The sequence below is a fragment of the Auxenochlorella protothecoides genome (genome assembly GCF_000733215.1).
Source record: "Auxenochlorella protothecoides strain 0710 unplaced genomic scaffold scaffold47, whole genome shotgun sequence".
Taxonomy (NCBI): Eukaryota; Viridiplantae; Chlorophyta; class Trebouxiophyceae; order Chlorellales; family Chlorellaceae; genus Auxenochlorella; species Auxenochlorella protothecoides.
Genome location: NW_011934340.1, coordinates 79387 through 106834, shown reverse-complemented (window position 1 = coordinate 106834; position 27448 = coordinate 79387). Strand labels below are relative to the sequence as shown.

At 61.3% G+C, this 27448-nt stretch overlaps 8 protein-coding genes across 8 annotated transcripts in view; 3 read left to right on the top strand and 5 right to left on the bottom strand.

Moving 5' to 3' along the window:
- Positions 1 to 1112: 1112 nt before the first annotated feature.
- On the top strand, positions 1113 to 6383 carry F751_4149 (Autophagy-related protein 9; the record flags this gene model as incomplete). The annotated part of the gene is made up of 17 exons (XM_011402251.1): positions 1113 to 1147; positions 1230 to 1346; positions 1426 to 1588; positions 1785 to 1886; positions 2048 to 2173; positions 2363 to 2550; positions 2720 to 2806; positions 3022 to 3131; positions 3303 to 3378; positions 3507 to 3569; positions 3725 to 3841; positions 3967 to 4104; positions 4298 to 4428; positions 4596 to 4726; positions 5093 to 5213; positions 5864 to 6089; positions 6242 to 6383. The coding sequence occupies 17 exons, from the start codon at positions 1113 to 1115 to the stop codon at positions 6381 to 6383; spliced, it is 2073 nt and encodes a 690-aa protein (XP_011400553.1).
- A 326-nt stretch (positions 6384 to 6709) lies between these two features.
- F751_4148 (hypothetical protein) lies at positions 6710 to 7180 on the bottom strand (the record flags this gene model as incomplete). Its single annotated transcript, XM_011402250.1, has 1 exon — positions 6710 to 7180. The coding sequence occupies one exon, from the start codon at positions 7178 to 7180 to the stop codon at positions 6710 to 6712; it is 471 nt and encodes a 156-aa protein (XP_011400552.1).
- Positions 7181 to 7425: 245 nt separating this feature from the next.
- Positions 7426 to 9343, bottom strand: F751_4147 (Serine/threonine-protein phosphatase 6 regulatory ankyrin repeat subunit C; the record flags this gene model as incomplete). Its single annotated transcript, XM_011402249.1, has 5 exons — positions 7426 to 7449; positions 7830 to 8138; positions 8274 to 8550; positions 8798 to 9012; positions 9260 to 9343. 5 exons carry the CDS (start codon positions 9341 to 9343, stop codon positions 7426 to 7428), a joined length of 909 nt encoding a protein of 302 aa, XP_011400551.1.
- A 3644-nt stretch (positions 9344 to 12987) lies between these two features.
- F751_4146 (AP2-like ethylene-responsive transcription factor AIL1) lies at positions 12988 to 14504 on the bottom strand (the record flags this gene model as incomplete). The annotated part of the gene is made up of 5 exons (XM_011402248.1): positions 12988 to 13089; positions 13165 to 13627; positions 13844 to 14059; positions 14270 to 14296; positions 14395 to 14504. 5 exons carry the CDS (start codon positions 14502 to 14504, stop codon positions 12988 to 12990), a joined length of 918 nt encoding a protein of 305 aa, XP_011400550.1.
- Positions 14505 to 17850: 3346 nt separating this feature from the next.
- Positions 17851 to 20149, top strand: F751_4145 (WD repeat-containing protein WRAP73; the record flags this gene model as incomplete). Its single annotated transcript, XM_011402247.1, has 5 exons — positions 17851 to 18306; positions 18454 to 18871; positions 19283 to 19399; positions 19572 to 19731; positions 19981 to 20149. The coding sequence occupies 5 exons, from the start codon at positions 17851 to 17853 to the stop codon at positions 20147 to 20149; spliced, it is 1320 nt and encodes a 439-aa protein (XP_011400549.1).
- A 228-nt stretch (positions 20150 to 20377) lies between these two features.
- On the bottom strand, positions 20378 to 23289 carry F751_4144 (Pre-mRNA-splicing factor SLU7; the record flags this gene model as incomplete). The annotated part of the gene is made up of 8 exons (XM_011402246.1): positions 20378 to 20653; positions 20822 to 20938; positions 21110 to 21270; positions 21476 to 21829; positions 22092 to 22211; positions 22407 to 22543; positions 22761 to 22946; positions 23138 to 23289. 8 exons carry the CDS (start codon positions 23287 to 23289, stop codon positions 20378 to 20380), a joined length of 1503 nt encoding a protein of 500 aa, XP_011400548.1.
- A 594-nt stretch (positions 23290 to 23883) lies between these two features.
- F751_4143 (Diphthine synthase) lies at positions 23884 to 24719 on the bottom strand (the record flags this gene model as incomplete). Its single annotated transcript, XM_011402245.1, has 3 exons — positions 23884 to 24189; positions 24443 to 24528; positions 24647 to 24719. 3 exons carry the CDS (start codon positions 24717 to 24719, stop codon positions 23884 to 23886), a joined length of 465 nt encoding a protein of 154 aa, XP_011400547.1.
- A 1074-nt stretch (positions 24720 to 25793) lies between these two features.
- Positions 25794 to 27448, top strand: part of F751_4142 (Carbamoyl-phosphate synthase large chain) — a gene marked incomplete at both ends in the record, with an annotated part of 5455 nt that continues 3800 nt past the window's right edge. The window contains 5 exons of the mRNA XM_011402244.1: positions 25794 to 26099; positions 26210 to 26256; positions 26430 to 26556; positions 26776 to 26937; positions 27104 to 27328. Of these exons, the coding sequence (XP_011400546.1) occupies positions 25794 to 26099; positions 26210 to 26256; positions 26430 to 26556; positions 26776 to 26937; positions 27104 to 27328 (867 nt within the window). The remainder of the gene's footprint in view (positions 26100 to 26209; positions 26257 to 26429; positions 26557 to 26775; positions 26938 to 27103; positions 27329 to 27448) is intronic.

Genomic DNA, 27448 nt, shown 5'->3' with positions numbered 1-27448 from the left:
GTTCATGCATCATCGGTAACCTACAGCAAGGTAACTCGGTCATGAGCGTGCAGTAATTCGCCTTCCTCGCGATACTTCGTGTCACGTTTGGGAGTAGGCAGGGTTCTGGTGGCGAAGAGCAACGTTTCCGTGCGTGCCCGGCGCGCGCTCAGCGTCGCGAACTGCGCATCCGATTGCCGCATGCCAAGGGTATCCTGGCTCGGTAATGAAAACGAGTTCTTCAAGCCTGGCAAGCATGAAGACTCCTGGACGCGGTCGCCTCGAACAGAAGACTCGCCGCATGGAATGACAGGCGGCTGCAGCACATCCGGATCCAGCTCCACTGCTGGACCAGCTGGCATGGCCAACGGAGACAAGCGCCAAGATAAACCGGAGACAGGGTCCTTCGGACTTCCCATTGATGCTGGCCACCGTCGCACAAGGTGCGCGCAGCCGTTGCGGCCCCCTTGCAATGGCCGCCGTGAGCTAGGACAGCTGGATAATCCGCCCAGCCAGGGGAGTAGGAAGTCGTCCTTCAGGAGCTCGACTCACCTTCCCGCCTCGACGCCTCAAAGAACTAGCAGCAGCTCTGTGGAGAGTATCAATTCCAAAGGATCTATCAAGGGGGCAGGCTACTGTTTGAGAATGTATGACTGGCAACCATCTGTGACAATATCATCCAAGCGCAGAAGCAACACATCCTCTGTCCCTCCTCAGTCGAAAGCCTCCTGGTGCTGTATGCAATAACCTTTGTGTTTCTGAGTGGTGTTAGAAAGCAACCTTGATCTCCGCGAGCAGACTTCGTGTACGCATGTAGTGGCAAAGGGTGCGACAACAGAATTACCTGCCTAGGATGGAGGGCAGAAAATGCCAGATAAGCTGGCTATGCTATGCACATATGTAGGGTATATGGTAATGCGATAAGATGCTTATCTCCACCTTTGTACACCTCCACTGGTGTGCATTGTAGATGACGAGATCATTCCCCTCCCCCCTTCCCTGTCCGAACCGGGCCGAGCCCGTGTCAGCTGGCCGAGGGCGAGGGACATCTTACATGGGTTTCGTCGTCCCCTCGCCCGACAGGTCAACAAGTAATATTTTGACAAGTTGAGTTTCGACCATGGCCCGGTGAAATGGACTTTCCCGACGACGAAGATGAGCCCATCGGGTAGGCTCGAGCGGACCCGTGAGCGTCAAATCATGGTCGGGGTTTGCGTCTGAGCTGAGACTCCCACCCTCTCGCCTCACAGGACGACCGGTGGGAGGCTCTATGCTCGCAATGACACCCATGAGCAGCTGCTGGACAGCGAAAGCTTCGACTGGGAGGTTGTGCCCAACTTGGATCACTTCTTCACTCGTGTATATCGGTGAGTTGGAGGCCTTGCGCCCACGTCCGGGCGACCCAGAGCTTGCGTTCAATACTGAGTATCCTCCGCTGCGGCGCAGGTACTGGGAGGAGAAGGGATTCTGGGTCTGCACCATCGCCCAGGTGCTGAACCTCCTCGCCCTGGACTTCACCGTCGTCATCTCTGGAGCCCTCCTGCTGGGGGTCAACTACAGCGGTCTCCAGGAGGAGTGCCTGAAGAAGGATAGTTGTGACATATGGACGGTGAGGTTGTAGACCGTGGGGACTGTGACGTGCTGAGGAGTGGTCATGTTTGGGGAGCGAGGAGTAGTGCTGGCTCATCACTAAGGGAAGGAGGTTTGGAGCTGGGCAGGCGCCTTGATCACATGCGTGCCTGGCGTCGTCCCTCGACGAGCATACTGGTCGAAATGCTCACGCTGCCCTCCCGGTGTCGCCCCAGGTCATGATAAAAAAGCATCCACTGGAGGACGGGCTCACGGTCTGGAACCTGCTCAGCCTGCTGTACCTGGTCATCTGTTCAGTCTACTGCGTCCTGGCCCTGGTGGGTTGTGGACATGAGGGCGGGGGCATCGTGGCAGCTGAGCGTCTCCTTGATACTGTCATGAAGTGAGGGGACTGGACATGTCGGTGACATCTTATTACCGCCGCATGGCAAGGGGCGATCTGGCCCTCGTTCCCTGGCATCCCCCACCCCTCGTGCAGGCTCACTTGGTCATGGAGGTGCGTGGTCTGGCCGAGATCCAGCACTTTTTCAACCAGAAGCTGGGCATCTCGGAGCGCCGCATCAAGACTATCACCTGGCCAGAGGTCCTGCACCGCCTGGTGCAGGTGGGATCGGGTGCTGCTCAGGGGGTTGGGCGACTGGGGGCGTTGCATTCGTGGCACCGCCATGCTTGTGTCGAAGGCAAACCCTCTGGGGGGGCTCGGTTCCGCATCGATCGCTGCCTGGGTTTCCAGGACGCTGCGGGAGCGTGCCTGCCATCCTGGGAGCTCCCCCCCCCAACTCCCTTGATGCAGGTCCAGCGAACCACCCGCCTGTGCGCGTCCCGCGACCTCAGCGAGCACGACATTGTGTCGCGCATCATGCGCCGCGAAAACTACCTGATAGGCATGCTCAACCTGGGGGTCCTCGCCCTGAACGCGCCCGTCATGGGGGCCAGGCCGCGCTTCCTGCTCACCAAGACGCTGGAGTGGAACCTGTACTGGTGGGTGGGGGCTTTTTGAGGAGGGCAAGGGGGAGGTCTGCATGGGAGGTCGCCTGCTGCGCCTGGAATGGAACCTGGTCGGCGCAAACAATGCACCCAGCGTCGAGATCTTGTGGTCATGCCCGGACACCCATGCCCGTCAACTTCCTCCCTTGCCCCCGGCTGGCAGGTGCGTGCTGGATGCCATGTTTGATGACAACTTCAGGATAAAGGCTGAATTCCTACATGACAGAGCGGCGCTCCAGAAACGATTCCAGTGAGCATGGCGCTGCAACTTTGGTGATGGGAAGGCATGCATGCTATTCCCGTGGCTGTGCTTGAAGCAGGGAGCGGTCGCGTGGTCGTATTTGTTATGGTATGGCATGCAGTGCAGCATGCCAGACAATGATCAGACAGGGATGCTGCGGCGGTGCATGGCTGGCACCAGATGACAATGGACGCCCACATCACACCCATCTCATCCTCTGCCAGGGTCATGGCCGGCTTGAATCTGCTCATGTCGCCCTTCCTCCTGGCCTTCCTGCTGATGTACTTTTTCATGAAGAAGGCCGAGCAGTTTTACCACCACCCCTCCTCCCTGGGTGGGTGGCAGGGTGCCTGGGGGAGGAGTGCATCGGTCGCTGCACCGGGCAGCCATGCTGTGATGCGCTGCCCTTTGAGGCACTTGCCCCTGCCATGAGTGGGATGGTCTGCGCAGGTGTGCGAAGATTTATTTGTCTACACGACCCTGTCCCATTCCTCCCCATATATAGGGGCGCGGTACTGGTCGCCGCTCGCCAAGTGGAAGCTGCGGGAGTTCAATGAGCTCCCGCACTTTCTGAACCACAGGTCGGTCCGTGGGCAAAAGGGATGGGTGGGGCAAGAACGGACCACAGCATGTGCTGCTACCTTTGTGATTGTCGATCGCTCCATCTGTTCCTGTCTCAAACCATTTCCATGAAGTTCCTGCCCGACAGGTTGAATGCCAGCAACGAAGCAGCTGAGAAGTACATATCGCAATTCCCGCTGCCCGCCATCAGGTGTGCGCTTGACTGCGTGCTGGGGTGCTGTTTTTAAGGCTGGTTCTTGCCGTAACGCTCGGCAGGGTTACAGGCGGGCAGCGCATCTCGTGGAAATTGCCCAAGAGAGGTGCTTGACTCTGCCTTTTCCCCCCCCCCCTTCCCCCTCCACACAGCCACGTGGCTCGCTTTGTGGCGTTTGTGGCCGGCTCCTTTGCTGCCCTCCTACTCCTGCTGACCCTGGTGGACGGGCGGTTGCTGGAGCGGGACCTCCTGGGTCGGCACGTTGTTTGGTGAGGAGGCGGCCCAGTGTCAAGCGCCTGCGCTTGCACAGTGTGCTTCAGGGGCCTTGGTCCAGCCATGTGCTTTACGTGCACCCCGCGCGCTGGTCAGCCACACCCGCACTCCGTAACCTCAGGTGGTTGGCGCTGCTGGGCATCGTTCTGGCAGCGTCGCGGGCGTTCATTGTGGAAAGCACCACTGCGTTCGACCCAGAGGCGGCCCTGACGGAGGTGGTGACGCACACCCACTACCTGCCCCGCCACTGGAGAGGGAGGTGGGTGGCAGGGAGGGGGGGGGGGCGGGCTCTCGAGTGTGGTGTACCATGGCGTGCATCTTGTGCCGCAGTGGCCCTGTGGCCCCTCCTCAGCCAATGCACAGAAGCAAGGCACCAGCCGGCGGGCCGTAGCTTACTGTTGGTTGGCGTCAGGCTCTCGTACCCCTGACTAATATCTCTGCCAATCACTCAGGGCTCACACGCTGGAGGTACAGGAGGCGTTTCAAGGCCTGTTCCAGTTCAAGGCAGTGCTCTTCTTTGAGGAGATGGCATCCATCCTTCTCACTCCCCTGCTCCTCTACTTCTCGCTGCCCGGCTGTGCTGGTGAGGGTCTGTCCTGGGTGGTGCCAGGGAGATGTGGTCGAACAATTTCGGGCCTTCTGAGAACGTGCACGCTCACTTGCAGGCACCTGGAACACCCTTTGATTCGATCTACACAGGACGTGACGCTCATGAGTTTGCCAACTCTACACTCTTCCCTTGCCTTGCAGGAGCCATACTGACGTTTGTAGAGCAGAACACTGTGCACGTGGATGGCATTGGGGACGTGTGCTCATTCTCAGCATTTGACCTGGAGCGACACGGCAACAGACGCTATGGCTCACCTGTAGAGGCACCCAAGGTCTGTGGAGTCATTTGGCTGAATCTAGGGGGGGGGACCCAACAGGGTGACCATGCATGTTCATTCTTGCTGTGACGAGGTGGCACATGCAGTTGCACCGACACACACCCTTCCCGGGACATCACCCAATGCCCTCAGGCCGCGAGGAGTCATCAGGGAAAACTTGAAAAGTCTTTCCTTTCCTTCGCGGCCGCCTATCCCACGTGGGAGCCGCCAGCGCCTGGCCAAGCGCTCGTGCAGGCGGTGGGCGCAGCGCCCGCTGCTGGAGGATGGGCGGCAGCTGGAAGTCGAATCCTTCCTCCCCTCGGCGCTTCCAGCGGAGTGCTCGGCGGCAGCACCAGCCGCTTCCGCCTCCACCCCATGCAGCCAGTGGGGGACGTCATGGACGTGGGCTGGGGTGCAGAGGAGCGAATGGCCGTGTCCCAGATGCAGCTCCACAGCTTCTACAAGGCCGCAAGGGGCGCCGAGAACTCCCTGCACTTAGAAGGTGCCCACGACAGACATCCTCTAGCGCCGCCAGCTGAGAGCCAGCAAATTGGTCCAGAGCATAGTTCCAGACCGCCTGCACCTGAGTCTGCTATAGCAGAAAGGGTGTCTGAGCTCCTGCCCATGCATAAGTACGGCTCGCTATAATCCCTCCTGTCGGCATTCCAGTAAGCCCTGTCGATGCCATTCCATCAACCCTTGTACTCGTCCTGCTGTAGCATAACTGGCTCTAGAATGGCTTGGATCTCCTTCCTGTCCAACAGCAATTATGTGAGATTGAAGGGCTCCCATGTACGCAGAGGAAAGGCAAATCTTTTCCGGCTCCGGCGGGCGAGTGCCGGAGATCTCCCCACCTGCAAGATTTGTCATCACGGAACTGGCAACTGTAAATGTCGCCCCCTTTTCATCCAAAAGGTGTATCAGTACGAAGACCCCAACAGATCTCCTGAGTATTGGAGAAGCGTCTCCTTGAATCACAATCACCTCGAAGATGTCTGCGGGAGTTCACCTCGGCGAAGCCGTGAAACTCCTTGGAATAACAGGAGCTGCGTTCATTGCAGGGAAATGGCATCAAAGACGCCGGCGTGGCCAGAAAGGGGTGAGATTGCGTCACAGGATCGTAACCCTGTGTAGAAATGTCATGAAAACCAGGGTCGGCAAGCCTCACGAGCAAGCCACCCAGCAGCGCACTGCCGATACCTGTGCAGGTGTTCGTGCTCGCCATCCAGGTGAAGTTCGAGAGTGAAGCAGATCGCGATATCTTCATCGACCTGTTCAGACCCCTGGCCAAGTACGTTGCGGAGCATGAGCCCCGGACCCTCTCCTATGACCTGGCCATCGCCGATACAGACCCCACACTGGTGCTCATCCACGAGAGGTGCGGTGGGGGGCCCACATGGGATACAGTCTCCTTGCCCTTGAGGTTTTGCCGTGAGTCGCATCACCCTCGAAGGGCCTATTGCACGGCATTGCAGAGACCTTACAACTCACAGGAGTCCAGTATATCTTCCCCTACTCCCCATGGTGCAGGTATGCTACCAAGAAGGATCTGACAGAAGTCCACCACGTCTCGGAGCCATTCCTTGCCTTCAAGAAGGCTACACAAGAACTGCCCTTTCCCTTCGTCAAGACTGGGCAGTCCTACTACGAGCAAGGCATTGGGTACATGTGACGGGGTATTTCTTTGTACTCAGACCAGTCCCCGGGTTTGCACCTTTCTCTGCCCCCAATGCATGTGCAATGCCCTGCAGCGTCAAAGGACTGCAAAGTAAAAAAGTATGCAAGGTTTCTGAGCATAGCAAGCATGAGCACGTGATCCTCCAGCGACAAGATTGGTACATGCGAGGCAGCTGGGGTCCACGGCGTGGTTACAGGAGCCGCAGAGGCGCAGCGTCCCCGACAAGCAGGGCGGCTGGTCCTGGTGACGCCGGCCACCGGCTTCAGGCACCGCAGATTCTGTCACAACGACCTCCCGGCACTGAGGCCCCGCCGCCCGCCTCAGCCGGTCACCAGCAGGTCCAGCCCCAGGAGCACAGGCGCGGGCACATCCACGGCCTTGCGCGCCCGCACCCCCTCCAGCCCATCTATGTCCGCCCTGCAGAAAGGGCAGATGGGCCTCTCCACGCTCCCCGCCACCAGCCGCACCGCGCAGCCCAGGCACAGCGTGTGCAGGCAGGTGGGTATGCGTGTGTCGGCCGCCGCGTCCATGCAGATGCTGCACTCGTCGGCCCGCGGCGCCGTCGGCGGCTGGCCGCCCGCGCCGCCGCCGCCGCCGCCGCCCTGGATCAGAGCGGCCCGGGGCAGCAGCAGCGGGCCCGGGTTGCGCGTCATCAGGTAGTCCAGCAGGGAGCTGAGGATGGCCGGGTCGGGCCCGGCCTCTCCCCCCGCGCCGGCCTCGCGCTGCCCGGCCAGGGCCCCGAACCCGCGCGAGGCGGCCAGCGCCAGCGACCCGGTGTCCAACGGGCCCATGCCGCGGGTCAGGCCGCTGGTGCGGCGCGCACGGCGTGCGCGCCGCCGCGCGCGCCGGCCCACCGAGCCGCCAGAGATGCGCGACAGCCAGCTCTCGGCCGGCGGCGCCGTGCCCGCGGCCGCCACGTCGCGCCCGCTGAGCAGCGCGGTGAAGCTGGAGAGCGCATCGCGCAGCTGGCCGCGTGGCGCGGCCAGCAGCTTGTGGCACCGCGCCACGTCCGCAGTCGTGGCGCAGGACAGCCAGGTCACACGCAGCAGCTGGGCGTATACTGTTTTTTGGTGGGGGGGGTGAGGGGTTAAAGAGGGGCCCCATGGAAGGAGGGAGTCTCCAGTGCCATGGGCAGACTGGGCTCCCAGGAGGGTCGGCGCACCACTTGCAAGCCTGGTTGCAGCTAGTACATGGGCATGCCCTGTTGGCATGCCCCTGGCCTCCACAGGCTCGCGGGCGGCTGCGCGCCCGCCCCCGCCCACCCCTGCATGCCACGTGCCGCCCAGGCCGTTTTGCCCATTGCACACCCCTCGTAGCCGTCCTGCCCATCGCTCCCAGCCCTTGTCGGGCCCCATCACTCCCGGCCCCTCCCTCCCCACCGTCGTCCGGGTCCTCCTGGCCGGCGTGCAGGGCCCAGCCACCGCCGCGGCGCTCGCTCACGCACTCCTCGGCCAGCGCACGCAGGCTCATGAGCAGCTGGACGCGGTGCAGGAGCTCGGCCAGGCGCGCGCGCGCTGCGGGGCCCATGACTCCACCAGCGCGGGCCACGCGCGCGCCGTGCTCCCCCGCCAGCGAACCCCCACCCTGGACCAGGAGCCGGGCCAGGCCAAAGTGCCCGGCCATGAGTGCGGCGACCAGCGGGGTCAGCCCCGCCGCATTGCGCACGCGGCGTAGGTCGGCGCCGCCCTCGGCGCGCCCACGCCGGCGCCAGGCCTCCAGCAGCGCCACGCAGGCGGCCGCGTCGCCGCACTGCGCCGCCAGGTGCAGCGGCGTGGAGCCCGCGCAGGGGACACCCGCCGCGGCGGCGCAGCGGCGGCAGTGCGGCGCACGGCGCGCGCCGCCGGCCAGCGGCGTGGCCAGTGCCGCGCCCTGTGCGATCAGCACGTTCACCGCCTCCAGGTTGCCGTGCAGGCAGGCCAGATGGAGGGGCGCGTACCCCGCGGCGTTGGGCGCGTCGATGCAGCGCTCAGCGGCGTGGCGGCCCACCAGCTGCGCGTCCGCCACCAGGCCATGGCCTGAGGGGCTGCGCGCCGTCAGCAGCAGGGACAGGCTGTGGGAGCAGCCGGACAGCGCGGCTGCGTGCACCGCGGTGTCCTCGCATCGGTTGACCGTCAGCGGGTCGGCGCCGCGCATCAGCAGCAGTGCCACGTTGGCGGGCTTGCTGCATTGGGGAGGGGAGGGGTTGCGGACTTGGGGTTGGGGCTTGAGGTGATTGTTGGGGTGGGGTGGGGGAAGAGTTATGGCCAGGCAGGTTCCCACCCGGCTGGTGCACCCTGGATCGATGCACTGCAAATCCTGATCAGACAGAGACACGTACGGATGGGCAGGTACCTCCAGGCAGCTGCTGCCAATGATTCACCGCCCGGGCAGCTGCCCAAATACTCCCCCAACCCCCGAATCCCGCCCACCAGTTCTTCGCAGCCAGGGCCAGGGCACTGTTTCCCTTGCTGTCAGGCACGTCGATAAGCGCCCGGAGCTCCCGGGGACCCCCGGCAGCCACCCGGCAGGCGTCCAGCACCACCTCCAGGGTCAGGGCGGACCCCTTGTCAGAGGCCAGGAGGACGAGGGTGCGCAGACGGGACGCACGGATGGCTAGCAAGGCGGCGGGATGCTCCTGGCAGAGCTGCACAGGACGGTTTTCACGGGGTGATGTCGACGGCTACACTCCGCGTGCGGCGTGGCGCGTGCAGGGCTCTTCCCAACACCACAATCGGTTTACAATACCCACGCACTGTACGAAGTCCTGGAATATCGTCCGCCTCGATGGCCTTCCTAAACCGACGCGAAGGCAGGCTCCACTCCAACCCCATCGCAGAGGCGACCTCTTTCACAGACTACGACCCCATAATGGGCACAGCGACTCGAGAGACTCTATCACTGGAATCTGGGGGCTGGGTGGGGAAACAACCTGCATCCTCCTGCAGCACAGCGCGCTTCACTGGATGGCGCGACATGTATATCGGAACAGCCCAGCCCCGAGGGCGCGCGACGAAACCCTGGCTGAGCGCTATCCAGCAGCGAAGGTCACCCACTGGCATAAGACCGTCCGCAGCGAGCTAAAGATACATGTAAACTGAGTTATAAGAAGACTTGACATCATTGTCCACTTTCCAACACGGGAACTCAAGCATACTGCTCAAAATTGGAGGCGGAGGTCCCACGATACTTACAGACCTGCGGACACGAGCGCGATGACCCACACCTTGCGCCGCGCATGAGCTCTCTGCCAACGAGGAGTCTGGGCGTAGACTATGGACGGCGCAATCTTGGCTTGGCGGTGTCCACTCACGGTCTAGCCCCGCGCCCCCTGCCGCCACTATCTGCCAGGGGCCTGGCATTTATCAAGCAGGATGCCACAGACGTCATTGCTGTTGCTAGGAAGGAAGGCGAGTGACTATTACAGGCTGCAATGAGTGGAGATCCCTGGTCAGGGTATACATTGCGTCGTCAGTGCTTTTCCAGCGGCCAGCGTATCACACCAGGTTCCCTCTCACGACTTTTGCTACTGATTCCTGCTTCTGCAGGTTGTGAGGGCATAGTGGTTGGACTGCCAGTCATCAGCAGCGGGAACCTGGCACGACCCTCCTCCGACTCTCAGCAGGGCCGAAGATGCCGTCGCTTCGCAGAGCAGATCGCCGATGGCGCCTTCCCCTGGGACATCCGTGTGTTTCTCATAGGTGGGTGGACCTCTGGCCCTTCGCTTTCTTATGTGAAAGCGCATTTCCCTCTCAGGAAAGCCTGCTTGGCACGCTGCCATCAGCGCAGCTCTATGTGAGTAACCAAGTCACATACAGCCCGATGCTGTCAAAACGGGTGCCTGCGGCCTTCCAGAATGTCATACTTCCCCATGATGTCTACATGCTGCAGATGAGCGAAACACAACGCTCTTTGCTTTGAACGACATGAAGGCCTCGGGAATGAAGAAAAAGAGGGCCTTGCAGGTGATGGCAGTGATGGGAGCGGGCACGTGTTTGGGATGAGCAAATGCTGCACACACACTCATGAGCCACCTGTATCCATGCTCAGATGAAGGATTCGGTGGCTGCAGCTCTGATGCTGAGCGCGTTCTACGATGCTCCCGGAGCCTCTGTGCACGTTCCCCCGTCCACGCGGCTCACATCTGCGCAGTAGGAGGTAGAAAGTATCTGCATCCACCCATATGGTATGAGTGTGTCGTTCCAGTCTGGGCCTCACCTCCCAACGACCAATTTTTCTCTCATAATCTACCGCATCTTGAAAAGTGGTTTTGATGCGTTGCTGTATTGTAAGAAAAAATGACAGAATGGCTAACTATCTTGAGACGCGTTGTAAATGGTGGATGGCAAGAGTTTGTATTCTTTTGATTGCCGAACTTTTCCATCACAAACTGGAAAAATCTGACATGAGATCTCCCATGTGGTGCCGAAACCCGACGGCGCTCGATGATGGTCTGAACGGCGTTGACATGTGCGGAGACAGCGAAGTACGTGGCGCTAGTCATCCTTTTTTAGCTTGCCCATTGCGTGCGATAGCAATATGAAGGACGAACTCCCTGTCCTGGAGATGGGTTCCGATGCGACGACGTCCGACGTCTGGGGCAACGATACCACCCCGGCTGTTTCCCGAGAGCCCTCGCATCTTCTAAGGCCCGATCATTCAATCGGCACCCAGCCTGAAGCTGAGGAGCTGAACGACAACTCTGATGGCGAGACCACCCATCGACCCGTCGATGACGCTCGGGACTCTTCCTTTGACCCAGCCGCCAGAGACGTTCCCCTCTCCCTCGCACGGGATCTGGCCAGCCTCATGGGCACCATTGGAAACATGACACGCGAGGGAGTCCGTCGAAAGATAGCCTCAAAGGCTGAGAGAATGCTAAAACAGTTGCAGGTGGGCCATTACATGGTAAGGAGAATGGCCGCCCTGCGCTCACTCCCCGCATAAAATTGATCATGTACTGGACCTATTCACCCTGTGTGCTGTCACTTCACCAAACGAAGGAGCTTGCTGGACGGGAGGCTGCTCTATTGACAGAAGTGCGCCAGCTGCACCGCGACAGAAAGGCTTGGCTGGATGAGCGGGGCAGGCTCAAAGCGCAGGCATGATTGGGGGCTGGATTCACACAGGGGCAAGGAGGTTGGAATGGCCAGATTAAGCAATACAGTATCCGGTGGATGGCGAACCTCAGTCACAATGAGCGAGGTGTTGCTTATCAGAGGAGGCCATCGACTCTTCTTGACCCCACAGGTCGTGGCCTTGAGGACAGCAGCCAGAGCAGATCAAGAGCAATCTGAGAGCCTGGCGCAGACTGTAAAAGTCCTCCTGCAACAACAATCACAGGTCCTCTCGAGGTGATTGACACAGGCAGTAGGGGTGGCTGGTGGGAGGGTGCAATCCCTTTGAAGTGTTTCCTACCTCAAATTTGGCCCTGTGTGCTCTGCATCATACAAGTTAATTTAGATGCCTGGCAGAGCGCCCGGTGTGGAAGACCTTAAGCAAGTGGAGGATAGCTTGAGGGCAGCCACCGCCCAGGCAAGACGCTGTCAGGAGATGGTGCAGGTTGCTCTGGCACAACAGTCGCACTCTGTCCCAAATGCCACAACTTTTGCCGAGCAAGCTCGAGGTGCGACCCTGTGCTGTGGTTGGACTTTGTACGGGCCACGGCTCAAGGTCATGGCGGCTAGTGTGTGCTACCAGATCAGCTGCGCAGCACTGTGGCACGTGCCCGGTAATGTAGTGCGGGGACCCAAACCAGCCTGCTCCCTCCCATGGCATGCGATGCTCGCAGTTTGCGCAAAGCTGCATGCTCGCGTTCGCACCCTGGAGACGGCGCTCAGTCGGTCACAGACGGTCGATCGTCTCATGCGCCAGTTGTCAGAGCCGAGGCAAGACTGACTCCAGGGCTACGTGACGCTTGCATGAAATTCTATGTGGCACGAGTAGAAGCCTGCTCGGCCTCTGCCACTGTGGTCCAGGGTACTTCCACAGTCTAGCCTGTTCCCTGTCTTACAGCAGCTCCACACAGCATGGTGCAGGGTGCAATACAGCAATGTGCCAATGATATAAACAACTGATAAGTTCAATTCCCGTTGTGAAATGAAAGAGCCTCGCACACAAAGGTCTTTCTGGGGACTTGGAAGGGCGATCAACGTTAGTGTGAAGGAAGGCGAGACATGAGGACCGGGGCGACTTGCTGCCCGATATGATTCAAATTTCAGCCCCTGCAAGCCAGGCGTCATACGAGCAATGTTGGGACTCCCTCCTGTCTAGTGTACGCAGGATAGACTGTAGTTTCACACTGCAGCAATGTTCCTCAGGGGATCCAAGGATTGCCAAGTGCGTCGGAGTGGACCTGGCGCAGACACCACATGTGCGCGCCGCTGCGGAGTCAGATGAGCTGTCCAAATGGTCCCTGCACCTGAATTCACAGCTGTGCAGTCTGAAGCTAGGGCCTGAGAGCTCACCTGCAGGCGAATCGGCAGGCAGTTTCGGTCAAGGGATTGAGGCTGGCGACGCTGCGTTCAATCCCCCGGGCACCAGCATCCACCCACCCTGCCGGGCGGCACCCCCGCACCTCGTGAGGCGGTTGCAGCGCGCCGCGCGGGCCGGCTTTCTTGGGTCAGTACACCCCCAGGTCCCAGCCAGCGCCCACCCCGCCGTCGTCCAGCATGATGAGGGGGCTGCCCACCTCCTCCGCGTCCGCCGCCGACCAGGCCAGGTCCTGGAGGGGGGTGCCCACCAGCACGGCGCCCCGACCCCGCGCCCCCGCCGCAAGGTACGCCACCCCTGACCCCACCACGGTGCTGGGCAGGATGGCGGCGGCGTCGGTGGCGGGGCAGGCCAGGTGCTGCAGGGCCCGCAGCTCCTCCGCCACGGCCGCCATGGGGCTCAGGCGCGGGGCAGCGGCGGCACGCAGCCCCACTGCCCGCGCGTGCCATGGGTCGCACGCCGCGGCGGCGGGGTGGGCCTGCGCGGCCCACCCGCCGACCTCGCCGGCGTGCGCATACGCCTCCTCGCCGTATGCGTCTTGGAGGCGGAGCTGGGAGGAGGCCTCGGCGTGACAGGCGTACAGGTCCGAGGACGGGGCCGCCGCGGAGTGGCAGGGCGAGGCGGCGCGCGAGTTGAGGGCGGACGCCTCCCAGCCGTGCCCGCGGAGGGGGCGTGGCGCCAGGGGCTCCACGCTGAGCGGGCGGCCGGGGGAGGCATCGAACAGGCCGTCGGGGCCCAGCGCCAGCAGCGAGAGCATTTGCTGGTGCGCGCTCTCCTCCTCGACGCGCCGGCGCGGCGCGTGGGCGCCCGGCGCCGCGGCGCGCGCCTCCACGCCCAGCGCCAGGGACAGGGGCCCACTGCCCGCCCGCACGCCGTCATCGGCGCAGACAGGGCTGTGCGGGCCGTGGAGGGGCGCCCGGCGGGGCGGGGTGCCCGCCTTGGTCCTCGCCCGCGCCGCCGCCGCACGCTCCGGCTGGATGGCGAACTCGGCGCGCAGCAGGTCCAGGAAGCGCGCGCGGTCGGCCTTGCTGTGGGCGAGCATGAAGGGGTCCTCCTCGTACTCGCGCAGCGGGAAGTTGAGCTCGGCGGAGGGGCCGCGCAGGTGCAGCGCGGCGCGGTCGTAGCAGCGGGCCGCCGCCTCGGCGCTATCGTAGGAGCCCAGGTGCCGCTGGTGCCCCTTGGCGCCACGTGCCTCGAAGATCCTGCGGCGGGATGCCCCGGAGTGACATGGGCAGGCTGCGAGCCAGGCGAATGCATGCGTGGCAGGATCTTCCCCAGCCCCAAGGCTGAGACCTGCCTGGATCACAGTGCAGGGGACCCAGGAGCGGGTTACCTCTTCCCATCTTGGCAGAACACCCCCCACTTATAGCCACCAGAACGCACACAACTCTGGAGTCCGGCACCAGACTCACCATATGTGGGCTTCGAAACGACCCGTTCTGCGTGGATTGTAAATGTAAGGCGCAGTGCGTAAGTACTGCTTGCAAGGGGGTCTGTTGGGGAGCGGACCAGCATGCCGCCCGTGTCGACAACCCACCTCTTATACTGCGTCACGCCCAGGTACGGACTGCTCTTGCTCTTGGGTCCACTCCGTTTACGTTTATGAGGAAACCCATGGGTCCCTCCGGGATGGTACGCGCCGGGCATGCCGCCCTGTTGCCCCTTCCTATGAGGTGGGCGTGCGACCGGGGGGTTGAAAACGAGACCTGCGACGCAGGAAGGTACCCACCATCTGCAGAGCCTCGCTGGTCCTCACTTCGAACCTGCTCACCCTGCACCAGCTTATAATGTAACCTAGATGTGCTTTGAAGTAGTTGGAAAAGGACAGGGCTCAGAATGACGGGGGACGACCCCGACTCAAAATGAAATGGCCTCGTTGGCCTTCAGCCGAAGCGCGTTGAAACCTGGGACCGGGGCCAGGACAGGTCCACCCGCGACACACGGCGTTATCTCGTACACGTCCCACGCTCAATCCCTGGTAGAACCTGATCGACTGGAGGGTGCGAGTGCGGGACTCCGGTGCTCCCCGGGTCGAACAGGTGCTACCCTCCATGTGCAATTGGAGTTCCCGAGTTTTGTACCCCTAGACGTGCTCACTGACATCATCACAGCACGAGAACCTGGCTTTCCGTCAGTTTAAACTGAGCGCACGATCCTCAGGGCGGTAGTGTGATTCATCCACCATGTTTTTGCCTTTGGCAGCTTAATAACGTAACTCGTGGGCAGATCGTGTGGGAGAAGCCATGAAGCTGACCGCGTCGAACATCGCGGGCACGGCGAGTCGGAAGGTATGCGGACAGATCTCCAAGGAAACGCGAGAGCCTATCTTGCAGGATTGCGGACACCGAGGGACTCTCATCGATCAAACGCCCATGCATGGCAGTGTTTGGATCCCGAGCCAGCATCTGCTCATGGCCTGTTCCATTCACCAGCAGGGATCTACAAGCTGTGATAGTGGTCCCAGGACACTCCCGCAATCTGTAACAACCGGTGTTTCAGATCGGCGTCACAGAGTGGCAGGCATGTCATAGGTCGGGCGAGCGCGACGAACTTACTTCTTGCTCGACTTCAAGCCAGGGTATGGCCCATTGTCACGACCGTTGCTCGGATGATTTGCGGCGACTCCTGGAGTATGAATCTGCTGTCCTGAAACATACAGAGTACATGCGGGTTGAGGTTGTCATTTCCAAGGTAGCGGTTCGTACGAACTGGTTCTGGTCGGACAGAGGTTGGATCGTGGTATCGGTCAATCCCCTCCCACCCCCCTCCCATGGCGCCGGGTCCGAGGACAGCGGAAGCCCGGGCTGCTCACATGATATCACTCACAAATCATGGTAGTATTACGAGATGCAGAAATGAAGGTGATATGTTACCCATAGTCCTTCAATGGGTATGTCAGGGAAATGCCTCCGCCGCAAGTATGACCTTGGAAAGGTCGCTTTCCGGGACACCAGCTCCTGTACTATCGAATCGTAGCACCTGGTATTGAGGGTGACCCAACGATCGTGGCTGCAAGAGCATGCCGCTACGCCAATACTTTGGGACGGTCAGCGCTTTGTGCATCGCGGAGGATGTCACGGCTGGATCGAGCACTAGGAGAGCCTGCGCTCCTGCCGGGGTCACGAGGGCGCGGTCACGGGCAAGGCTCACCGCCCAGACAGCTACAGCAGCCCCTGGTTGAACAAGTAGAGCCATTCACGTCCTAGGAATTGAGTCGCTACATGAAATCGCCATCACAGCACCTCCCTGGTCCCCTTCCTTGTTACCTTGAGCATTCTCCAAGAGGCCAATGACTGTCCTGGAATGGCCCTGGTGCTGAAGGTACAGTGGCGGCCTGCTGGTGCGCAAGAGTCCCCTGGCTTGACCTTCCTTGGGCCCTCCCTCGGTGAAGTAGGTGTGCGCCCAGTTGAGCAGTTGCACGGCAGTCCTGTCAGCTGAACCTGCAGGTGGGGACCGGGCTGAGAGCTCCATGGGCAGATCAGCGTGCGTCTCCCTCTACGCAAGCTGTGGTCGTGTGGTACACACACTTAGCAAGTGTGTGTTGCGCGCCAATGAAGTAGCTGAGAAGGTTTCGCAGCACTTGGTCCAGTCCCCTGCCATGGCCAGGCTCCATGCTGGGCCACCCCCCTACCTGGTGGGGGCTGAACACACTCAAACGGCCCAACTGGCCCCCCTCCATGCTGGCGGTGGCACCGCGCACAGAGGTCGTAGTCGTCCAGCACCAAGCTGTGGTACCTGGTGCCCTGGATGATGGCCATGCCACAGGCATCGCAGGAGAAACTGGCATGAGGAGGGGCCCCAGCACTCGAATGGGCTCGGACGCCAAAGTCGATGATGCGGGCACCAACTCCGAGGAAACGCAGGATGACTGCAATCTCGGTTGTGCCGATCCAGGTCTTGGCGCCCTGCACCTTGTGACCCAGCTGTGCAGCTCCATCCGGGTCAAACCCGGCTGCCCAGGCAGCCTCCAAGAGGCATTGCAGCGTGAGAATGTCAGGGAGTGCCGCGGAGCCGTCATCTTGGCACAGGACTTGGTTGCAAACGGTGCTCTGTGGAGGGCAGGACCGAGAGCGCTGGGAATGTTTGCACCAGAGCGGCAAGGGTGTGAGCAAGCACGAATGCCAAGTCTCGTGGACATGCTAAACAACTGGGGCCCACCCCTGTGAATGCCAGGATGTCCCCCACACCTGACAGTCGCTGGTCAGGGTACTCGAGAGGAGCATCTGACAGTTGCGCCATCCACAGCCCCACCCCACATCCTCAAGGGTGGAGGGCACATGGCGGACGGGGGAGCAAAGCCACAGGGCGCCATCTTCATGCTGAAGATCAGCGTCCAGTCGGGCGCTCAACTTGGCATAGAAATTGACAGTGGCGTCGTCAGCGTCCATCTTTGCCCACCGGTGCAGGAGTGGAACGTATGAAGTTCAAGGTCTCGTGAGAATCCATTCCCACCACTCTTCGCAGGAGCCTCGTGCGACCCCAGGTTCCACACAAGCTCGCAGCCAGAGTCACATCCATAACGAAGACATTTCATATTCTATATGGTCACCTGCTCATTGCTCTGGTGCCCGTGCCTCCATGTCGGTGATCATGTTGAGGAAGGTTCACTTGCACCTGTCCTGACGAGGGTCAATCAAGCTGATACACTCCTCGTCCATCGTGTGACGCGTACAGAGGGATCGCCCATTGTCATGCACTCAGCATGAGAGTCTGATCGCAAACCTGTCGCGCAGGAACCCCGTACAGAAGGCCAGCACCTCGTCGCCAATCTCACGGTAACCAAGAAAGTTGGAACATCTGTATTTCGTGACCGACAGCCTTGAACTATGGGCCGGAAATGCCCTCGCTGAGATACTCCGGGCGCTGACGGAGACATTGGACAATCAAGTCGGCCGAATGCTTGTGCGCGAAGTCACCACTTCCCCGGCCTCTCCATTCGCAAGCGTCGCGGCCGCAATTTGACCCTCCGCAACACCCCCCCGCCCCCGCCATCATGGATTTCAGCGAGGGGACACCATACACCGGCTCGGTGCCGCAGTTCTCTCCCGATGGACAGTACATTGCCCATGCCCAGGCCTGCCGCCTGGTGGTTCGGGAGGCAAGCTCCCTGGCGGTGGTGGCCCTGTTCTCGGTGCCGGAACAGGTGGAGGCCCTGGCATGGTCCCCCGACTCTGTCCACATCCTGGCGGGGCCCCTCCGCACCGGTTCCGTGCTGGTGTTCAGCGTGGAGGACTCTGCCTGGAGCTGCTGCATCGAGGAGGGATCGGCGGGGTGCGTGCGCGCCTGCTGGAGCCCCTCGGGAGCCCACGTCCTGCTCGTCGCCGACTTCTGCATCCGCCTGTCCGTGTGGAGCCTGGTGGGGCAGACCTGCCTGCAGCTCCCGGGCCCCAAGCACGCGCATGCTGGGCTGGCCTTCAGCCCGGATGGGCTCCAGCTGGCAATCGCACAGGTACAGAATCGACGGGACCAGGGCCGCAGGACTGCAACCTCTCTCACGGATATGGGTGCGGTGCGACCCGGTTGGCATGTGCAACAGGTCACCACGGGCCCCCACACCCCCGCCCAACAAGCCCTGCTCTCTTCCCTGCCGGCGCAGAGGAGCGCGTGCAAGGACTCCGTCGCCGTCTACGACACCAGGACCTGGCAGCTGGAGGGGAGGTGGAGCCCCGGCACGCAGGACCTCGCAGACATGGCGTGGAACCCGGACGGGAGCTGCCTGGCGGTCTGGGAGGCGCCCACCGCGGGCCACGGCCTGCTGGTGCTCAGCCCGGTGGGCGAGGTCCTGGCACGGAGCACCTCGCCGGGCGCGGGGCTGGGCATCCGGACGGTGGCCTGGTCACCCTCCGGGCAGCTGCTGGCCATTGGGAGCTACGACGGGGAGGTGCAGCTCCTGAGCAGCTACACCTGGCAGCGGCTGGCGTCCTTTCCTCACCCCGGGGCAGTGCAGGGGCCAGTTGGCCTGGTCGCATACTCGGAAGTGGAGGAGGAGAGGACCGTCCTGGGGCCACGGAATGGTTTGGCCGGAGTCAGTGGCCCGGCATCTCGCATCCCACGCTCCCCGCCGTCCAAGGACGGGGAGGGCGGGTGGAGGGAGGAGGAACCTGTGACGAGCGCGTGCTGCCCTCAGTCGACAGGCGAGGCTTGCTTGGGAGGGGCCAGGGGGGAGGACTTTGGCGATGCATGGTGGGTGGTGCGTCCATCCCATGGCACATGCCTGGCCCCCTGAGATCGGTGGCGGAATGAGCAATATCATCCCCCGGTATGCACATCGATGTGCCTGGCTCTAAAAATTCACATGGACAGAATGCCAATGGCCCCGGCACACGCAGCATGGCATTGCCCTGTCAACTCCCCAGGGCAAATGTACCCCCACCTCCGGAATCGAAAGCATGTCCTGCATGCCCTTCACAAACCTCCCTGTGCAGGGGCTGAGCCAGATGACCAGGGCCAGACGAGGTCCCGCTTCCTTGTATCGGCGCTGCCCATGTCCCTCCAACCCCATAGGCCGGCAGCTGACAAGCCTCCCCTTAGGATGGGCATTGGTGAGTGTGTGTGAAGGTGGGGTGAGATGCTCCACCCATTTGCCACTGTGACTGTGGCTGGACTCCTCACTCCGAGCCAGCCACTGCAGTGGGGCCATACCCTGTGGCCACATCATTTCCCTAGAACAAGAGCGTCCAGCAAGGACATGACATATGTGCACTGGTCTCGCAGGCACCATGCTGTGGAGCCACGATGGCGCTTACTTGGCCACACGCTGCGACAGCACGCCCAACACGATTCGCGTGTGGGACTCTGGCAAGCTGGCACTCGCCTCCCTGGTGTGCCTCAAGAAGCCGGTCCGCAGCGTCGTGTGGGACCTTGATAGCAACAGGTGGGCTGCAGTTGGGGTTCCAGATGGTGATGGGGAATAGAGGGTTGAGGGTGGGACTCCGGGCAGGCATTCCTGCAGCCTGGACGGCGTGTAGGTTTAAAGTTACCGAATAGGCACATTGGTGTGGCAAATGGCGCTGCACATCGCTCTGTAGGGTTTGCCAAGCACCATCCCAGCACACAGGGTGAAAGGTACTGGCGCCACTCTCTCACCAAGCTTCCCCCTTTCTCTACTCTTCATGCATCACAGGCTGATGATGTGCTCTGGGTACGGTAAGCTGTACCTCTGGACGTCGAACGGCGCCTCGTGCGTGCACATCCCCCTGCCTGGGATGAAGGCTGGCACGCTGAGCTGGCACCCGACCCAGCCCAGCCTCCTGCTGGCATCCCGCGACTCGTTCGCCTGTGCCTTCTTGTAGACCCCTCGATTGCGCCCTGTCAGCCTAGACAGAAGTGACACTGGTCCTCTGTTCCCATGTACACGCCAGCATGATCCCAAGGCACAACAAGTGCAGGTCTGACTCCCGGGATAGAGTGTGGGACCCCCGGAAGCTGATGGCCCCGACGGGGTCTCTCACGCCATGTCCCCGACTCCTCCCCAGGACCGCTTGCGGAATGCTGCCCTGCCAGCGCAGCCTCGGTGGGCGCTACACCAGGTCATACCCATCCGCCGCCGGCCCCGCTTTTGCCTTCGTGATGGCGGCGAGCGGGTCGTCGTCCCGCGCCCTTTTCAGGCGGTACGCCTCCATATCCTCTGCCGTGACCTCCAGCCCGTCCGCGGAGAGCGAATTGTACCCACGCTTGCGGCCGTCCTGCTCCAGCGCCTCCCGCTCCAGCCGCTCCTGCTTCTGGATGGCTGCCTTCAGCTTGGCATCGTCCAGCTGCACGCCCTCCTCGGTCTCCGTGCCCCACAGCGCCATTTGCTGCGCGCAGAGCGAGGGGTGGTGGGTGGACGGCGGTGAGCTGGGGCCCGAGTTTCCTTTAACCCATTTGTTGCATCGTGAGGCGGCCTCCACTGCCCTTCAACCCCATAATTCCTAAGATAATACACCAGCATGGACTCCAGCACACACTCTTCCCCCACTCCTCACATTTGGCTGGGTGCCCTCGGGTCTCGAGGTGGGTTCCCGCGCCTCGAGCTCCTGCACCTTGTTCTGCATGTTGCGATGCAGCTGCTCGGCGGCTTCCATGGCCGCCGTCTCCCCCACCTGCACGAGTGGCCATGGAGCAGACCATGTGAGCACCGACCAACCGACTGCGCTGAGGACAGCACACGATGCAGGCACCCCACGTTCCACTGCTCACACCAAAAGCCAGACTGCCATGGACAGGGCAGCCTCTTCTTCCCCCTCTGAAAACCCTGTGACCCTCCCACGCACCTTGCCCGTGCAGTACGAGTTCTTCACAAACTGGTGGCAGCAGGCGTAGCCCCACTGTCCATCCTTCCAGTAGGAGCCCCACACTGACGTGTGGTTTCCGGGGTGGATGTCCTCCTCGTACTTGCTCAGGGCCACCACCTCGTGGCCCCTCAGCAGCCGGCCTGCAGAGGAGAGAATAGGGTTGGGGGGATGAGGCACGGGGGAGTTCCAGAACGGGTCGACGAACAAGTACATGCATCTATATTTGCAGGGGAGTGGAAATGCCCCCTTCAACACCACTTGCTGCCAAATTCCGTAGAGACCCCCGCACTCGCCGCAGGCCTACCCGCAAATGCACCCCCTCCCCTTCCTCCTCCCTTTCCTCACCTGAGGCGTCGTACTCGACGTAGGCCTCGCTGCCACGCAGTGCTGCGACGTCCTCCGTCAGCGGGGCTGCAGCGTTGCCATACTTGGCCAGCATGTCGGCCTTGCTGCTCTGCCCCAGCGCCTCCTTCCGCGTCCTGAACTGCTGGAAGGCGGCCTCGGCCTGGGAGGGGGTGGCTTGCAGGTGCACGTCCTGCCCGCGCTCGTAGGCGGTGACCGAGAAGGCGTTGAGCGAGGAGAAGCCCGCCACGGCGCCAGACTGGCGCACAAAGTTGTCCCCCGCAAACGTTTTCTGGGAGGGGTCCTTATCGGGGTTGGGGTCTTGCCGCATCGACCGAGACTTGGGGTCGTAGTAGGCTGCAAGAGGGAAAGGTTGATGGGACTCATGTTGAGACGATGCTCGATTGAGTGTCGGTGAGGAGGAATGGACTTCGTGGAGAGGAGTCAATGGATGACAATGGCCGAAACCAAGGGTGGTCAGCCACCCTGACGTTTCCTGCCAACAGGCCCTGCACACCACCCGATCAAGAGAAGGGCCCAGGCAATTCAAGGGTCCTGCAGTTCCAGACACACAGCATCCACGCCTACCCTGCTGCTGCCGTTCAAAGCCCCAGCTCACCTGAGTCGAGATCCAGGTTCAGCAGGTACTTGGCTGTGTCCTCGCGGATGCGTAGATTCCGTACGGTCCCGGTGGACCCGCCACCCACTGTCCGCACAGCCTTCTCCACCTTGGCAAAGCCTGCATAATGGGGCAGGTGCGGAGACCATTAGGAAGCTATTAGAGGGCACGCAAAGGATCGATGCCTCCACGCCCCCAGGCGTCCACCTTTGTCGGCCCAAAGCAGGTCAGTGCCAGCTTTAGCGAGCACTGCATGTAGAGACTGAATCCCAGACCTCCTTGGCTCCTCCAAATATATCATCTCCACCAAGCTACCTGCATTGTCCGTCTCATCCACCTTATCCTCCTCCTCCTCCAGGTCAGCGTCAACGGCCAGCTCCTCATCCCCGTCCGTCTGGTCGATGAGCTCCTTGCGACGAATCTCTGCTCTCAACTCTGCCACCTTCTCAAATCTGTGGGATTAAAGAAAGGATTTCCAAGTGGGGCAGCAGCCATTGGGGGGGGATTGGGGAGGGGGTGGGGGGTGGGGGGCTGGACCCTCTTCTCCAGAGCAAGGGAGGAGGACCACAGCATAGGAAATGTCCCTTATGGGACCTCCTCGGTAGCTTACACATTGCAGCTAGATATGCTCCGCATCCCGTGCCAGACCTCCCACCTCAACAATCGCACCTTTCAGCTTCCTTCACCCACTCATCATTGCTGTACCCATTCCATCGATCACGCTTCGCATCAAAGCCCGCCAGCTGGATGTCCTGCACCTTCTCGTCGGCAGCAATGCTCTTCCCTGTCCAGCGTGCTCCCTTGGTACGCGGCCTCTCCAGGCAGTCCTTGGTCTTGTGGGCCATGGAGCCACAGCTGAGTGTTGGAGTGAGGGAGAGGAGATGGTGGACATCCTCGCCAGCAGGTTCTCCATGGAATGGCAGTGAGCGCCATGTCAGGCACGGAATAAAAATTCATCAGGCTGCACCCAACACCAAACAATGAAAATGGACAGGTCAGCACCAGCGCACAGAGAGGAAGCATAATTCATCCATCCCTGCGCTCACTTTTCGCATGCGCCCTTGCGATACTTGGTGGCTTGGAACACCTTGGCGCCGCGGTCGTACCAGACCTTGGTGTCTGTGACCCCCTCCTTCCAGTTCTTCTGATGCTTCAGAGAAGGGCGATCGTTGTTGAGGTACCAGGGAGCGCTGGCCATAAATTGTGGGATATGGGGATTGATGGCATTTCCCTCCTCATCCACCTATGGTCGGTATTGGGCATGATGGAGGTAATGGCTAAAGGAAATCTGAATGATAGTCTGCATGTGGATGAAGAGTGCCCACGTCTGTGTGCATCCCTCCACGTGAGGACCATAGCACTGCCCAGCATCGTCACCTCGGGCGCTGCTAGTCCAGCTTTCCGAGCCTCCTCCAGCTCCTTCTGACGACGTCTTTCCTCTGCACTCAACATCTTTCCCCCCGCAGAAGCCATGGTGCACCCAACCAGCTGTGTCGCGAGCCTGGGCAGGTCAGAGCCGAGGCCCGGCAAGCGATTGTGAGGGAAGGAGGTCCGCCGATGTGCTCCACACTCTTCCCACCCTTCCGAGCGCGGAATGAGATCACCAGTCTATGATTGTGTGTAGGTCGGTCTCGGCGATGCTGCATGCCATTGGGGCCAGCCTGTCAGGAGCGTTGCGCAGGCGCCCGAATGTCGGGAGAGCTCAGCATGCAGGTCACCAACTAACGACATCCGTCGCAAGCCCACGTTCCACTACTTGAAAACCGGTAGTTCGTTTCGTGTTTCGTCAAAATCACAACCGGTGCCGCTCCCATGCCTCCAACTCTATATGGTGCATCTCCCCTGCCAGGATAAGGGAGTGCAAGGGCGCCCCAAAGTCCACCTCCACTAGCTCCGCCAGCGTGCCGGCGACGATCTGCTGGGAGTCGGCCCCAATGCGTGCCACTCCCACTGCCTTGCTTTCCGGGGTGCAGGCGCCCTCGCCCCTGTTCGCCTCAATCTCCAGCAGCTGCTCGACGGCGGTGTTGATGGTCATGAAACGTGGCGGCTCATAGATCTTCTTGCCTCGACACAAGGCTTCCAAGGATGGCTCCTTCACCTGTGGTGGAGAGGCAGCTTGCATGCAATGGTCAAAGTCTAGGTGTATGGACTGGCAAGGCGTTGAGCGACATTTGCCCTGCTGCTGTTATTGTGCATGCAGGTCGTGCCATCACTGTGCTCAACCCCAACTGCCTCACCACCATGCCCACATGCGCTGAAGTGTCTCTGATGTGGTACATGTGAGGTCATACAACATTGGCACAGGTGCCAGGATCCCTCTCCTCCCCCCCCACCCAAACAAACGCACTGACCTTGATGTCCAGGAGGCACAGGGTATGCAGCCCAAGCTTCTTGTTGGCGGCAATGCGGTCATAGAAACTGTCGGGTCTCCAGGTCTCTGCTCGGCATGTACAAGAACGCATTTTACTGGGAATTACTGACGAGCGAAAGGCGACGGCTATCTGGAAGCATCATGCCCTGATGCGGCTCCAGGCTTCCCGCCCCCCGCCGCCCACCTGTGAAGAACACTATGCTGATGGCCTCGCCGTAGCGGTAAAGCTGCAGCCCCGCCGCCCCAATGGCATTCATGATGGAAGCATTGTGAATTGTTTTCACTGTGATTCCGGCTGCGCGCGCCCTGAGCTCCAAATCTGTGTGTGTGGTGGCTCTGCCGGGGACCCCGGTGTGGGTTTTGGGGGAGAGCACGCGAACGGTTGGGTGCTGTCACACGATGCCTACGTCCATGCCCCCAGAGTGCCAAGCAGAAGGTGCCTGGAGCTCTCCCAGTACTGTGTCTCACCCGTAGGGGTCCCCTACAACAAGGAAGGACACATCGCTGGTCTGTGCCCCTTGGAGAATAGTGTCGGCTTCCTGCATGTCAGCGAAGGTGCAGGTCTGGGCATACAAGCATGCATGCATTGCAGCTACCAAACAAGCCTAAAACAGCATGCATGCATGCATGTGTGCACTGGACATCTTCACATCCGAGGCCCTGCTCACCATCTCCACCACCTCCCTGTCCGCGATCATCACTGGACGGCCATAAAACTCCTCCTGCATGCAAACGGGGAGGGAGCAGCTCTTGATGCACTCGTGGCGTGATATGCTGCCCATCTGGATCAGAAGCTGTCACCAGGGTCTTACCAGCTGCTCCTTGGGTACTAGGAGCACAGAGGTATAGGCCTCCAGGTAGACCCTCTCAGACTTCCTCACTGCCTCCAGGCCCCTGATGAGAGGCAAATTGCGGTAATCTTTTGCGGGAGGATTGGAGCACTCTATGTATCTGTATTATCACACTCCCAATCGCCTTTTCTCACTTGACTGTGATATCCCTTTCGTCCGCTAGGCCAAGGCCCACAAAGTACAGCACCATCCTGACCAGGTGACGGGTCCGTGCACGGTACTGACCTCCAGCACTGATTGAGAAGCACCTCCACGATTTCCCCCAACGCGCAGTATGCCATGTGGTGGCCAATTGGGGCCGCGAGGGTCGAGCACGCCTCGGCCCGAAACTCATCACGCGCGCTGCCAAGTCACCACGTGAGGCGAGCACGTGGACCTCCAGCACCTAACCCTCCAGTGCTTGACCTAGGCTTACATCCCTGCACCACTCCCCAAGCTGCATCCCAACGCATCTCACAGTGTAGATCCATGCATTCAATGATGAGCACAGCGCCCAAGGCGGCACAGCCGCTGTGCGGTCGGGAGGCCGGAGCAGGCTTCTCTCTCGCTCCGCGTCCTGCCCTGGCCAGGCCGCATGCGGGCCTCAGCCGGCCTGCTCCATTCAGGGGAACCCGCCTGGTGGTAACCTCTGTGTCGGCTCCCGAGAAGGCCAACTCCACCACGCCCGCTGCGGAGACCACCAAGCCGCCGTTCACCGCCTGGGACACGGCTGTGCAGCGCGTCGCCAAGCGTACCGACATCAAGAGCGTGCTGGTCTTGGGCGCCGGACCCATCGTAATTGGGCAGGTACAACCCGGGCAAGGGTTCGCGGGGGTGGGTGCTTTGGGCAGGATATTTGGAGCCCAAACCCTCGAAGCCCAGTGCTCACCATGCCGTGCCTCCCTGGCACCCAACAGGCCTGCGAGTTCGACTACTCTGGGACCCAGGCGTGCAAGGCTCTCAAGTAGGCCTGGTGTGAGGGGGCGTTTGCTTGGGGTCTGGCAGGCCATCTTGCGCCATGCCGGCCAGATGGAAGTGAGGGGAGGGGCACAGGATCTGGCCTTCTGCATGCTGCCATAGACCTCTCTCACTCTCTTCATGTTCATTCTCATGTCTTACACCCGTATCAAACCGCAGGGCCGAGGGATACAGGGTCATCCTGCTCAACTCCAACCCTGCCACCATCATGACTGACCCCGAGACTGCAGATGCGACCTACGTCGGCCCCATGACCCCCGAGCTGGTGGAGCCCATCCTGGCCAGGGTGAGGTTTTCAGATGCGGAAGTCGCACCAGAGGGTCTCTGAGTGCCATGAAATTGCGCCATCGGGATGGGAGCCTTGCCGACTCATGACTCTGCAAACCAAACACCCTGGCAGCTCTTGTTTTCTGGGACCGTGCATGGCTTGCACAGGCCTTCACAAGTCATCCGACCCCTTGCAAGGCCCCCAACGCCCCACTCCTGCCATGATCCAACCCTGCAGGAGCGCCCCGACGCCATCCTGCCCACCATGGGTGGCCAGACGGCGCTCAACCTGGCCAAAAACCTGTCTGAGAACGGTGTGCTGGCCAAGTACAATGTGGAGCTGATCGGCGCAAAGCTGGAGTCCATCAACAAGGCCGAGGACCGCGACCTCTTCTCCAAGGTAGGGCTCCCGGTGTGCTGCACGGTTGCCGAATCCATCGCCGCCCGTCGCCTGACGATGCCCCGCCCACCCTGCGCTGGCCTTGCACAACCGTCTGACGGCGACGCGCCCCTTCCATCGCCCCCCCCTTCTCACCCGAGCCCACCCTGCCCTCCCACCCCCGCAGGCGATGGAGAAGCTGAACCTGAAGATGGCCGCCTCGGCCATCGCCACCAACATGGACGAGGCCATGGTGGCGGCCGACAAGATCGGGGCCTTCCCCCTCATCATCCGCCCCGCCTTCACCCTGGGCGGCACCGGCGGCGGCATCGCCTACAACATGGACGAGTTCAAGGAGATTGTGAACGCCGGGCTCACCGCCTCCATGACCACCCAGGCACGTTGTGCGCTTGTGTGTGTGCGCGTGTTCCAGGGAGGGGGCCAGGCATTGCCCTCTGTTGTCAGTCTGGTCTCCATGCCGGGCGACAGTGCAGACTCGTTCCTCGCATAGTGGGCTCCATCTCTCCTTGCT